This window comes from Puntigrus tetrazona, chromosome 20 (assembly GCF_018831695.1).
Source record: "Puntigrus tetrazona isolate hp1 chromosome 20, ASM1883169v1, whole genome shotgun sequence".
Lineage (NCBI taxonomy): Eukaryota > Metazoa > Chordata > Actinopteri > Cypriniformes > Cyprinidae > Puntigrus > Puntigrus tetrazona.
Window position 1 is genome coordinate 5,436,932 of NC_056718.1, and position 14,974 is coordinate 5,451,905.

Below are 14,974 nucleotides of genomic sequence, written 5' to 3' on the forward strand. Positions count from 1 at the left end.
TACTTTTTCCTATTGGTCATGGTTTTAAAGCTGACCTTTTATATCTTTCTCATATAATGGTGCAAATATTACAGAAACAGTATCTGTTATCACACTGTGTAATGATTTTTGGTTTCATGAGCTCGTGAATGAAGACCTGTGTCATCACATTCACGTATCCATCCTGTTTACATGCTCTTTATTTTGTGTTTTCCAGATGCTATTAGCTGTAGAAACCGCTGCTTGTCCAAAAGTCGTGACTCTACCGCTGTGTGCCACTGTGACGCTGCGTGTGTGAACGAAGGCACCTGCTGTCTGGACTATCAGGAAACGTGTTTAGAACCAAGTAAGAGACATTTCATGCATCCCGTGTGAGCAATTCTGCTCAGATTCATTGCAAAGTCTCTGGTTTCATAACCGCACGCATCACTTTTGACGTCAATGTGTTACTGAATGCTGATAAAGCAGAAAAAAAAGAAAAAGTCATGTCTTTGGAATAGTGATCATAAAATTCCTCACACAGAACTTCAGAAGCTTCAGAAGACTTTAAATATAGTCAATAAGTGACAAAGATAACTTTTTTGGGTTTATTTTTTCTGTTTTTGGAACTTGGCAATCCAATTTACATTTAGTCATTCTACTAAACTTCCCCTTTTCTGTCCAACAAAAAAATGAAACTCGCTACTCGTGTTCTTCCAGTCAACTTAAGAAATTTTAAATGAAATCTGAATGTGAGCTTTCTGACAGCAATGCAACTGACACGCTCAAGGCCTAGAAAGGTATTAAGGACGCCATTAAAATAGTCCATGTGACATCAGTGGTTTGTCCATAATGTTATGAAACCAAGAGAATACTTTTTGGGCAATACATTTTTTGAACCGTTTATTCTTTTCTGTTTTAGTCATGACCACACATTTTAGTTTGTCAGAAAATATAAGCTCTTACAGGTTTGGAACGTGTGATTAAATGAACACTCCACTTTTTTGGAAATAAGCTCATTCTCCAACTCCACCAAGTGTTAATAATTTGCGTTTTACCATTTTTTTTTAAATCCATTCAGCCGATCTCCTGGTCTGCACTTTTAGCATAGCTTAGCATAGATCATTGAATCCAATTAGACCAGTAGCATTGTGCTCAAAAATGACCAAAGAGTTTCGATACTTTTTCCTATTTAAAACTTGACTCTTCTGTAGTCATATCGTGTACTGATTTTTGGGTGAACTATCCCTTTAATGCTAAGTGTGAACTGTCCTTTGACTCATGGTAAAGTTGAGCTGTTTTGTGTTTTGGTAGCCTACAAACCAGCTGTGTTTGTGAATGTGTCTGAGATAGAAACAGAAAAGGAAAATGATGTTATATTCATAGTATGTGTACAGACACCGACCATTTATTCAGGGGTGTAACAGTCCAAAAAAGGCCTGGAAACAAGAATGTGTGTTTAAACCATCAACACCCACCTGTTGAAATCCCCTTGGTGAAGTGTTAGAGCTCTGTGGGTTTCTCCGAGTTTGGGTTTAAGGTCACTCCCTTTAGGTTTTTTTTTCCCTCATGTTTTGAATCGGCTCCATTTTCCAAACCAGTAGCTGAATGTTCCTCCCTGTGGTGCCTCCTCTGTACACTGCTTGTGTGGGATGGCTGGATATTGCTTTGCTGAATTGCACATAAAGGATCAGTGACTTTGGGTCTGCTGAGACTCTTTTCCTGTCTCACCGTCTCTACCGTCTTGTTTTTTTTTCACATGTATTTTTCTTGAGAACTTAAAGGAACATTCCACTTTTTTTTGGAAATAGGCTCATTCTCCAACTCCCCCAGATCTAATAAGTTATATAGGTATATACTCCCATCACGCCTGAAAACGGCCAGACCCTCTTGCTTGCACAGGGAGCGTGTTTTGCAAGCAGCAGACTATTTTCCACAGGCACTGTGGGATATCGGTGCGCCTGCGCAGCCATGGTATGGCAGCAAACTTCCTTGCTTATTACACCGGAATGAGAGTATAGTTCCTAATCATACTGGCCTAGAAAATCGCAACTTTTCATTTTTCGCCGGTTTCAGTAAATAATACAACTACAGAAGAGTAGAGCTTCAGAGCTTCAGACGATGCTACAGGTCTAATTGGATTTAATGATCTATGCTAAGCTATGCTAAAAGTGTTATCGCCAGACCCGGAGATCAGATGAATAGATTCCAAAACAACTTATTACCTCTGGGGTGAATGGGTCTACTTACACTAAGTGGAGTGTTCCTTTTTGTTTTGTTTTTTTGGTACATTTTGTTAATTGTAAACACAAAAAAAGTGACAGTCTGAAGCTTTAACTGCTGGTAATATATCTTTGTATCACACATACAACACACAACAGACCTACATTCAGAATATGTTATGTTTCTTTATCTGTCATCTTTGTCCTAGAATGATGATATGTCTTATTCGTATATGACGTAGATGTCTTTTGTCTATATTTTTAAATCTTCCACAAATGCTGCTTTCGTTGACTTGCATTCCACAGATTAGTCATACTGGCTTGCATTGTATGGACATAAACAGTTGAAACATTTTCAATGAATTATGTGGAGTTTCAGGAAGCAGGGATTTTTTTTTTTTTAAATATGAGATATGAAATGTTACATAAGCATGACAACCAGTTTTTTTATTTTTTTTATAATAGAACTTTAAAGGATAGCTTATAAAACCTTTGTTCATCTTAAGAATAAAATAGAATAAGAAAACTCATTCTAACTAATTTTGTTAAAATAACTAAACCAATTTGAAATAAATCTGAATAATAAATCTTAATAAAAACCATAAAATAAAAAAAAATTAAAAAGACAAAAATTAAAACCTTGGATGAAATTTAATTTATACTTCATCTGTTTTTATTTTATAATAATGAAAATAAAAGATTACATTAGTACTTCAAATGTGTTTTTATTTTAACATTATACTAAAATGACACCTGATCCATAAATGGATTAACAATTTAAAAAAAAAAAAAAAAAATGTATATAATTTAATGCCTGAGATATTGTAGGTCACTCAGACTATAAAGAGGTCAGAGATTATAAAAATAAAAAAAACTTGCTAAATGAAATCACACTATTTATTTAACAGCATTAACTTATTTTCTCATGTTTGCTCACATTTTGTCTCCGCTATATTTCATAACATCCACAGCTTCTCTCTACACTAAAGCCTGACAGCCTGTTACGCTCCTGAATATTAATAATCGTCTCTGTTTGCCCAAAACAATTTGCTGAATTAAAACACTGGCTGGGCTGGGTCCCTTTAACCAAAAATTTTCCCTTTAATTGGCTTTTTTCAACAAATTATTTTTGAATGGCATTTGTCATTACAAAATTAGTTTTAAAGGTCTGCGTGCATGTGCTACATTGGTTTCGAAAGCACTCCTCTATACAGACCTGGAGTGCCTTGACAATACCATCATTTGATATCAGCAATCCCGATCCTCTCGGATCTCCCCACATCTTGTCTCCTGCTGTTCAGGTCAGCGCTGGACGTGTTCTAAATTCCGCTGCGGTGAGGAGCGTTTGCTGAACAGCCTCTGCTCCTGTTCTGAAGACTGTGTGACGGAGGGGGACTGCTGCTCAAACTACAAGAGTGTATGTGAAGGTACGAGGCACGCTCTGATTCTCGTCGAGTAGCTAAACAACATGCTAGTTGCTCCTTACGCCGCACAAATGCAGAGAGTTTGGGTTGATACGATCTCATAAGGGTTGTATAAAAACTTCAAGGTGGTTGGGTTTTAGTTTTAGTTTCAGTTTCAGTGAAAGGCTGATAAGCAAGCGTCTGTGAAGTTGTGATGGATCTGAAGGATTTCTGTTTGAAGTGGGCCTGGATTTCGTCTCTCCTCGGCGGGACAGAGAGCAGCGAAGCTTCCCTAACATGGTGTTTTTATAGCTGCTTGTTGCCTTTTGTTCAACAATCCTTGTTGCCTCTTCAAAACATCTTTTGTTAATATATCGTACAGCTTTGGAACAACTTGAAGATGAGTAAACCGAATTTTCGATTTTCGGGTGAACTGTGCTTTTAAATTCTCCTCAAGTGGGTTAAAAACCATAAATCTCATTCAAGTGTTTTACATTAACCATTACATAAACCAAGCTTTAAAATGCTACTATAGAAAATAAGCATTTGTAAAATTGGACTCTTGACATATAACCTACGGTTAATGAAGTACTTTTCTTATGACTTTTATTTAGTGTCATTTAGCTCAGACTTCCACTTTTTTAAGCGAGATGTTTGTGTCTTTCAACTTGCTGCAGTTGACAGCACTGCGTCTGCTCTTCGAATCCTCTAAAAAACCCCCCAAATCGTTCACATGTGACGCGAATTAAACGCAACAGGGGCTTAAGTTTCCACATCTTGGCTGTGTTAACTCCATCACTCCACTTGCTGTCTTACTTCAGTAACTCTTATGTACACAATCCCAGCCATGTTTGTTCCTGCCATTGCATTAGCCGCTGACAGCTCATTTTTATCACTTGGAAAAAAAAAAAAAAAGCAGCCTGGACTGTGTCAGTTGTTTGTACCATTAGAAAACTGTGATGTAGTTCCAGTGTTTTGCCTTTAATCCAGATTGATGACGTTTGAATGAAAGTGTGGCGTTATTGTCTTATCAAGGCCGACATTCTCACCCTCCCCTGCGCTTTGAAATCTGAACAGTTCCTCGTCACCCTCGCTGCTAGCTCAATGGAAACCTTAGAAAATGAATCGCTGAAAGAATAAACGCACCTGGCCAGAGTTTCAAGTTACTATTAATACATCCTTTCTATTCTCCGCAGGTGAAAAACCTTGGCTGGAAGGGGACTGTGAAGACATCAAGACTACTCAGTGTCCTCCTGGGTAACAGACTTATGTTTATAAACGAGATCTCAGTCAGGTTAATATCATTAACTCAAAGCTTAGCAATGAACATTTATAGTTAATTAGGCTTAATATAGGCACGTTGTATGTGTGTTGAGTATATTGTTACCCGATCTCGGAATAAGTGGCCTAGAATGTGTTTTTGTTGTAAATTGTCAACATCCTAAAGCTTTCCTGTTCTTTTCTGGTTAAAAAGAGCTTTTAAATCACATATGGACTCAGACTTTTAAATGGCGGTGTGTATATAAATGCATCTATTTAGATGCACAGAGAGATGTTTAGGCGTGTTTGTGTTTATGTCTGACTCTGGGTAAATGGGCTGTGTGGTCAGCGTTGTTTTTCCATTAGCTATAATAAAAGTACTCAGCTTTAGCCATAATGGTATTCGCTGGAGTAAACACAAATAGACAACTTAATGAGCCATGTGCTTCGACTTTAAAATCTTTTTTGCTGCCGTTGCATCCCATCAGAAAAAAAATGAAAACATTTAGTCACTTTACATTTATAAGCCGTTCACCTACATTGAAAATAATAATAATAATAACTTATTTTATTATAGTTTGAAAGTGAATTGTCTTACAGTGAGGTAATGTCTTTATAATGACCTAATTTTTTTTCGATTTTAAAGGAAATGGTTAATAGGTCTTTTAGAAGATGTGCAGATGCTAATATAACTTTAAAGTGTTGTCATTATAGAGTCAGATATCTGCATTTAGAGGAATGTTGAGCCTTTTGTAATATTTTGCCACTTAATAGAAATGAGAATTCTGCACGAGGGACTAAATGATTAAAGAATTTTCATTTTTTTGGGGGAACTATTACTTTAAAGAGTCTGTTAACCAGTTAAAAGACATATGATCAAAATGCAAAATACAAATGTTTTATAATGTTTGTAAAGTTTGCTTCTTCATCAGGAGTTTTAGTTCTAATTTGTGAAGTAGGTGTTATTCCAGCTTTTATTCTGTTTGTTGAATTTGGCGTTTTGGGTGTGACATGTTGCTTTGGGTTTTGCCTGTAGACATGCATCAACATCTGCTGTTTTCTGGGTGAAACCCTGCTCAAGTTTCCTATTGCTATTTTTACCCGCGGGTACTTAAACTGAAAAAGGAAGCTGCTTTATTCCCTGGCATGACAAGCATTTCTAAAAGTGTCGTCTTTTTACTGTAGGTTTTCTAAACCGCCGTTGCTTCTGGTGTCTCTGGATGGATTCAGGGCAGGATACATGGAGGCCTACAGCAGCCTGCTTCCTGTCATCAACAAACTCAGTATGTCACATTCGCTCAGAGTCTGACCCTGGCTGTAGAATTATGCCTGTCATATCCGTTAGGGGCTTCTCACGAACATTTTAAACAAAAGCTTTTGTTTTAATTTAAAACAAAAGTTTTAGATTAAAGATGTCTTAGTGTTTGTTAATCTGCTTAAATGAATGAGTCAAATTCATTTCATAAGAGAATTCAAAATTCTAAAGAATAACCATAACATCTTCTTAAAGTGAAGTGAGATTTTTTTTTTTAAATGAGCAAAACCAGTAGCATCCATATATTAAAACAAGTCATAATTATTCATAAATAATCATCATTTAACATTCAAATAATTGTTTTAGAATTCCAGAAATGTTAAGAGCTGAATGTCCTTCAGCAATCTTACATATTTATATGAACTTTGTAGTCGTTCATGATTTACTTGATAATGTTTAAAAAAAATGTAGTTTACTCACAATATTTACCTGATAAAATGTAACTATTAAAAGTATTAAGTTATACATATTATAACTATTACAATCCTTTTAAGATCTTAATTATTTGCATGATTTTTCCAGGTCGAGAATCATATTTTTTTAAAATTAGGCTACATACCCATGTTTTTTAAGACTGTGTTTTGTTTGTTTTGTGTTCCAAACCAAAAAAAAGGTTCTGAGGTGGGCCTTTGCCACCTGCATGTGAATTAATGAAATAAATTATTGTATTATAAAAAAATTGTTGGTTAATCTCGTCTTGTTTCATCAGAGAAATGTGGGACCTCCACACCATATATGAGACCTGCTTATCCCACCAAGACCTTCCCAAATCATTACACCATAGTGACAGTAAGTGACAAATAGAAATTAGTCCACAATTCCTTTCAAAGAACTTCATATGTCAAAATGTAATGACAGTTATCCTTTTTCGCTTACTGTGGTTTTTATATGTTTGATTTGAGTAAATTATTGTTTAGGCCTTATCGGTTTGATAAGTGTTAATTTTGGAGTCTGGTTTTAGAGTAACCTTCCAGTTTATTATATACACCTCAGTAGTTTGTAGTTGTCACCCCCTTTTTTGCAGTTCCTAAAAAAAAAAAAAAAGGTCAATTATTGAGTTACTGCTTATGTTTAGTACTGCTTTAGAGTGGAAACGCTGAAAACGCTTTAATTCCACGTTGCCCCATCAAACCTAGCTTGATCTGCTGTTCAGCTCTCAACGAGAGGAACGTCTGTACTTCCTAACAGACCATATTTTTCGGTTGTTAAAAGAAGGTGAGCTTGTTTTAAACCGTTGCTTTCCTTCTTTCGCTGGAAGTGCTGATTTAAATCTAGCAGGTCTCTGTGTGTCTCATGCAAGCTCAGTGACGCAGGTAGTGACGATTCTCTCCGGCCAATCAGTGTTTTGCAGAGCATACATGTCATGTTTTGGTAATGGAACAGTACGCTTGGAACCTCTGCCAAGGTGGTACTACAAAAAAGTACCAGGTGCCATGTAACTCCATGGAAAAGCACCATTGCTGTTTTTTCCATTTGATTGCTTTACAGACCGTACAAGTTAACTTGCTTTTCTTGTATTTTCAGATGAGTGAAATAATGCTTTCATAAAATGCGTTTTATTTGCAGGGTCTATATCCAGAATCACATGGAATTGTGGACAATAAGATGTATGATGTCGCTCGTAATGCCTCTTTCAGTTTGAAAGCTGATGAGAAATTCAACCCTGTTTGGTACCAGGGTGAACCAGTGAGTATGTAACGCATCTACAATAATATAGATTTGTGATGATCTGTTTAAATGATGTTGCTAAAAAGAACATTTTGTATATTTGGTGTAATGCAATGTGTCTGTGTGGTTTAAGTAAAAAAAACAACAACATTATTTTCCACATACTGTACACTATTGTTTCTCCTTTAAACCCCTTTTTCCGAAAAGGGGCGATTTTTACAATCTTATCTTTCGAAAAACGTGAGGTGTGCACTAATCGGCCAGCTATCCAGTGCATTGTGATTCTTTTAATAAGAATACATAACTTACTTTAATAGTTGTGAGTCAGAGGAACCAGACGGTCCTTGCAAAGTTGGAATTGCCTCACTTCATAGTGTCTTAACATAGCCAGCATCGGCTGCCTCCAGAACATGGCACCTGCAGCAACACTACGTTGAGAATAATAGCTCCGCATTTTTACATACGTTTTTAGTATTTATTATTATGGCTAAATTTGCTCAATGTCATTGACATGCATACATAGACACCAAAATCCACAACACATATGCTGGTGACCTTCTGACTGTATTTCAAGAGTTTGTCGGCCCTAAGTAAACTAGTTCATTTATGTTCATGCAAACGGATATTGGCCCAGAGTATGGGATGCTGGTGTTTCTTACTTAGCATATACTAGCAAGGTTTCCATTATCAATCAGAAAGACCATGCTGGTTGACTATCATTTCTAGCAGTCAGACCAGCATTGGCCAATCTAAACCAACTTGGTTTAGTGTTGCTCCAGTAAGTTTCCTTAATAAATAAGCTTCATCAGAAAGAGAATGTCGGTTGGCCATTATGTTTAGCAGTCTGACCAACCTAGAACATTAGCCAACCTAAATCAACTTGGAAATTCACGAATGCTTCCAGAAATCTAATCTAATCTAATGTTAAATATGTTTTCAGAATTGTCACAGTTGGATTTAGACTGTGATCATTGTAGTTCCTCAATAGCATACCTTTTCATATTTTTAGTTTAAGGTCTCTGATAGACACTGCCTGAAGAGTCCTGATGTTCTTTTGGATCACACTCTTCTGGCCAAAGGTCATAAATATCTGTTACTGATGGATGAGCTCCTGCTACTGGTGATGTTTCACCATATACTCAACTGAAATGCCAAGATTACAAATGATGGGCGTGGAACATTCTTCAAGTTCGTGTGGTAGAATTCTTCCAGATTTCTTGGTGTATCAGGGTGAAATGAAAGGAAAGTCCTGCCCATCTTCTGGCAGCACCCTTATGATCTTTCTCTTTAGAGTTCACCAAGATAGATGCTTGAGGTTAATGCAGATGTTCAAATGGTGCAACCAAATTGAGAGCATACATAGATTGAAACTTACAAGTGATTACTAAGCCCCTATAGAGTAAACTTCACATCCTAATTTAACAACCCCTTTATATGACAAACGCAACATATGTTGCTGACCTTATCATCTATTACAGACTTGGCATCTTATAAACAGATGTTGTCCCCACCCCAACATGAGATGCTGGTTGCAGGCTTATTAACTAGCTTGAACCAGCAAAGTTTCCTCGATTACCCAGTTTCATGAGAAAGACTGTGCTGATTGACCATCATTTTTATGCATCAGACCAGCCAACATAGATTAAGCTGGGAATTCATGAATGCTTCCTGGAATCAATGGAAAGCCAATAAATTCGTGAATTGATAATTCTTCAATAGACCATTACTTCAAATTCCGGTTGTAAGACCAAGCATTTAAAAGCCTAAATCTTTCTTTGAAGAGGCTTGATGTGTTTTTGGATGACTCTCTTTTGGACAAGGGTCTAAAGCCAAGAGTCATCGCATCATCTTACATTTTGTCTTTTATTGTCATGATTGTCATTTTATTGTGTGGTGACTTCTTTATCAGGGTTGGACATGAGGAAAGTGTGCTACCACCCTTATCGTCTTCCTCTTCTGAGATCTTTAGGATATCTGTTTGGTTGTAATGAAGGGTGGTGTACAGAAGAAGAAGATTCATGTACTACCTGTGTCATTCTATTAAAATTTCATCGACAACTGTTTTGGGGAAACAGACCGTGATGTTAAACCCTCTGCAACATATTCACATTTCCAATCAATTCTGGTTTGTTTCCATGCTTTGCCCCGTCCATGGTGCTGAAATGATGCAGCTTAAAACCTTCTAGCAGGAGATAGTTGGTATTTGCTTTTAAAGAGAGGCAGCTCCTGGCATTAGAAACTCAAACTAATGGACATTTAATGGTGTGAGGCATTCACATTCAGTGGTAGCCTCTGTTACATTGAAGACTGGGTTAGTATCCATCCTATTGGCTCTTACACTAATTACAGAGACAGGCTTTGTGGTTCCTGACTGTAGGCGTGCGTGCTTGATTTTTTTTTTTTTAAAGCTTCTTCATGACCATATGTACTTTGATATAGTAGTGACCATTTTAGTTTCTAATTTTGTCCTTGATAATAAACTGTGAATGAATGAAACGGGATTGCCATTTCTTCAACCAAGTGTTATTATAGTTAACAAAAATTGAAAATATTCTAATATCTTCATTACATGCATTAAAATGCATGACAAAAATGAAAAATAAATATATATATATATATATATATATAATCTATCACTGTCTTTGTACTGAGGCTCCCTCTGATGTCGCTTTCTTTGCAGATGTTTTTTTTTTTTTTGCTTTGTAATTGTAAGTGGTGTTTTATCTTTTGTTCGCTGAATCTTTTGTCAGCACTTTTATTCAGTTGTTCCTGTGATTGTCTTTAGGTTTGGCTCACAGCCATGAAAAACAAACTGAAAACGGCTACTTTCTTCTGGCCTGGATCTGATGTGAAAGTCAATGGACATTTCCCAGATTACTGGGTGAAGTATGACAGGTGAATATTTACAATACCTGATTTTTTAAAACTGTTATTAACTGGATTTTAGGGTTCATTTAAGGGTTTGCGAGGACTGACCATAATTCACATCTAAAACTAGCAATTAAGAGCAACACTTTATATTATACTAAATTCAAAAGTTTGCCTCAAAGTTTGCAGCAGGTCACGCAGGTAATGGCTTTGAATATAGGCTTCTGCTGAATTCAAGAGAAGATGCAAGGCCTTTTAGAAATGGCCATCTAATATGAGTTCGGTTTTGAGCAAACATAGTTCAAATAGATATATTTTTCTTCCTTAGGAACATCCCCTTTGAACAGAGAATGGCAAAAATCTTTAAATGGTTGCATTTATCTGAAGGAGAAAGGTAATGCTTTTTATAAATGCATATTTATTTATAACTTTTTTAATTTTTTTTATTTGATTTTGCATGCACTGTAAAAACAGTAACTTGACATTGTTACCGTAAATAGCTATTTCTACATTATTTACCTTAATGTGTAAATTAATTCACTTATATTACACTGAGTATATTACATACAGTAAATAAATTTAAATGCTGTTTTTAGGTTATTTATTACTTTACAGTATATTCACTCTGTTTTAGGCCAGACTTTTACACCTTATACTTTGAAGAGCCTGATTCTGCAGGTCATCGACATGGACCAATGAGTAGCCAGGTAAACTGAAGACAAACCAAATAATTGGGAAATAATTGACAAACTTCAATGTAGGTTTAGTTTGGTGGCAAATAACTGATATAGCATATAAATTAATCATTGTTATTTTTTTAGAGGTGTAGGTGCTCCTAAAGTATTCCCTTACTTTGGATTCTACTGAATAAATATTTTCATTTTGAATCATGACAGATTTTGCTTTGCAGGTCATTGAGGCTTTACTGAATGTCGACAGGCTTCTTGGGATGTTGATGGATGGTCTTAAGGAAAGACAGCTGCACAGATGTGTCAACCTGGTTCTGGTCTCTGACCACGGTGAGTATCTGCATTTACCTATGCACTTTAATTCCAACATAAAACCAAATCTGAGTTTAAACGTGCATTGACAGCAGCTATAGTTCTGTTTCACGTTAAGCCAATTTTATTTGTGTAGCACTTTTCAGTATACACATCAGTTGATCTCATTTACAAAAATTTGTGTGTTATTTAAATTTTTGTACACACGGGAGAATTCTCACGAAAAACTCCTAATTCACAATGCATTCATACGTACATGAATTGGTTGTTAATCCAAAAAACTAAAACCTCAACTAAATATGCATCTTCAGTCTCAAGTCTTTTTTGTTTGATGCAACAAGCTTTGCTCATCAGCAATTTGCAAATGATCTGCCACTCTTCTCCTCTCCTCTTCACCTTTCAAGCTCTGTCACGTTGGATGGGGCAGATGCACATGTTCAGGTTTCTCCAGAAATATTTGATTGGGTTTAATCCTAGGCTGTGCCTGGGCCACTCAAGAACATTCACAGAGTTGTCTATAAACCACTCTTGCTGTGTGTTTAGGGTCATTGTCCTGTTGGAAGGTGAACCTTCTGCCCAGTCTGAGTTTTTGAATGCTTTGAAGGCTATCTCTATATTTCCCTGCACTGAGCATCCTTCTTCTCTGATGAGTCCCTCCGTCCCCGCCTCTGAAAAACAACTCCACAGCATGGGGCTGAATCCAGCACACTTTACTTTTTGGGATGGTAAACTGCAGGTCATGACTAAAGCTGGTTTCCCTAATGTTTAGAAATTAGCTTCATCAGATCAGAGAGCCTTGTTTCAGAGAGTCGAAAGGTCCTTGAGGTGCTTTTTTTTTTTCAAATTCCAAGTGCGTTTATTTTTAATAAACTTGCAAAGATTTTTTTTGCTGTGCAGTTATGAGGTATGGAGTGTAGACCGATGTGGAAAATGCAGTTCAACATAAGGAAGCAGCAGGAGAAAATGCGAAAAGGGGGTGCGAATACTTTTGTAAGGCACTGTATATTCAGTGTTGCATAGAATCTAAAACTATACATTTTCTAAATTTTGAAAATCACAAAATGTTCAGTGAATAAAGTGAATGCTGACATTTCATATTTAAAATATTTTATTAGTATTATTATTTCATTATTATTACTATTTATTTATGTTTTATCTGATATGCACTTTTACAAAATTTCACAGTCAGACATTAGTCAAATATTTGTTGGACTAAATCTAAATCACTGTAATATTAGAAGAGAACTTCTTTTGGAAAATTTGGAATAGACCGTGTTCGATAAAGCAGTCAAAGAAATGAAGAAAAAAATACTTCTCCACTCACAGGCAACCAAAACTTTCAAAAACATAAAATATTAAAATAATATACAATTTATTTCTGTTTCTTTTAGTTTAACCTGATGAAAAGTAATAAATTTAAAAAGTAATAAAATTGACATACAGCAAAAATCCCCACCCAAAAAAAACTTTTTAAAATGTAAACAAAAAGTATACAAATCATAACTAATTAAAAACGATTATAGTGATATGAAAACAACACAAGTTCCCACCTATCTGGCTGGGCACATGTTGTTGACATCTGCTTGACGTGCGTCTTTTGGGACAAATTAAAGGCGCGTGGGATCACACATGTGTCTCCTGACCTTGGAGTATGCCATGAGGCCTGCTAATTTTGACTTTTAGCTTTTTAATTGTCTGTGCCGCTCTGCCTTTGTGGTTGGAGGGATTGTGAGTACATATTGAGCTGGTATGTTTTTTACGCTCTGAACTTCTGTTGCAGCACTGATGTTTAATTAGTACTTGCTCGAATATAATGAAAGACGTGGAGGTTTGGCCCTGAGCCTTACAGTCAGCGAATTATATGCTTTTTTGACACTTCGGTGAGTGTAAAAAAAAAGTTGAATGTTATAATACGCTGTGAGTTACCACAGTGAGAACATCACTTGGTGTTTTTTGATTCATAGTTTACCCAAAGATGTACGCACTTCTTTTACTTGGAAAAGAAGAGTAAATCATGGTCGAATTGTTTGGACGAATTACTTTAAGCTCCAGTGAAATATAGTTCGCTTTGACCGCTTGCTTATTTTGCAGGGATGGAAGAAGCATCGTGTAAGAAAGCTGCGTATGTCTCCAGCTATGTGGACAACATTGATGACATCACTGTCATCCAGGGTCCTGCGGCGAGAGTCCGTCCCAAGCGTTTGCCTGATGAGTTCTTCTCCTGTAAGTGATTTTATCCACCAAACGTCTCTGTGTTTAAGGGTTTCTTCAACTAACCATTGATTTTTATTTATTAAAACTTGCAGCTTTGTGGTGTAGAGGTTGCATTAGCTTTAAAATAGATTTATTTACATTTTTTTTTGTAAATTTTTTGCTGTTTTTTGTATATCGATGATCTATAATATATATCATGAAGCAATATATTTGCTAGTTTTCAATATGTCTTGAACCATTTCAGTATTTGTGTGATGTGACGTGAAATTTTTACTGCACGGTCAAATGATTAATCATGACTAATTTAATACAAAATAAAAGTTTGTTTACGTTAGGTCAAAATATGTATTGTGTTTGCGCATTATATATATATGTGTGTATATCTACACATACATTTTTAGATTTTTTAAAAATATTTACATGTCTATATTTTACTCTCATATAATTTATTATATAAATTAATTAGTTTAATGTATAAACTGCATTTTTCTCAATGTATGCATGTGTGTTTCATTTTGGATGCAATTATTCATGATTAATCATTTGACAGCACAAATTTTTGCACAAATTGCAGTTAATATTCTTCCTAGTGAAGTTTTATTGAAGGTTAGTATGATGAATATGGGTAAATATGATGAAAGGTTTGAGCTCAGTAAGATTTTTCTTTAACAATTTAAAAAGTGAAATCTTCAAGGATGTGTTAAACTGACCAATAGTTATAATAAATTTTAGTTTCTGCAGATTAATTCTGCTGAAAATGCAGTTCTTTTTAAGCTGCACGATTTCAGAATTGGTTAATAATAATAATAATAATAATAATAATAATTATAATAATAATAATGGTGGTAGATCAGCAAATCAGCAGAAAACAACAATTTCAAATATATTTTTTAAAAAAGAACAAAACTGATAATATTTCACAGCTGGTCTAAAGTAACCGTAGTTGAAGAAACACCAATTAATAATGTTTTGCCCATTAAACGATCCATCTCTTCTCTCTTCCTGTCTTCATCTGGCAGTTGATTATGAAGGTCTGGTGAAGAATCTTTCGGTACGACCCTGTCA

The 14,974-nt window shown here is 35.7% G+C and overlaps 1 protein-coding gene across 1 annotated transcript in view; it reads left to right on the top strand.

Annotated features, from left to right (window-relative positions):
• The window catches only part of LOC122324475 (ectonucleotide pyrophosphatase/phosphodiesterase family member 1-like), a 34,829-nt gene that overhangs the window by 2,801 nt on the left and 17,054 nt on the right, over positions 1-14,974 (top strand). Inside the window, exons 3-14 of the mRNA XM_043218901.1 lie at positions 197-325; positions 3,482-3,607; positions 4,780-4,840; positions 6,029-6,126; positions 6,868-6,947; positions 7,725-7,844; positions 10,612-10,721; positions 11,023-11,088; positions 11,329-11,401; positions 11,605-11,713; positions 13,787-13,918; positions 14,929-14,960. Coding sequence (XP_043074836.1) covers positions 197-325; positions 3,482-3,607; positions 4,780-4,840; positions 6,029-6,126; positions 6,868-6,947; positions 7,725-7,844; positions 10,612-10,721; positions 11,023-11,088; positions 11,329-11,401; positions 11,605-11,713; positions 13,787-13,918; positions 14,929-14,960 — 1,136 coding nt within the window. The remainder of the gene's footprint in view (positions 1-196; positions 326-3,481; positions 3,608-4,779; positions 4,841-6,028; positions 6,127-6,867; positions 6,948-7,724; positions 7,845-10,611; positions 10,722-11,022; positions 11,089-11,328; positions 11,402-11,604; positions 11,714-13,786; positions 13,919-14,928; positions 14,961-14,974) is intronic.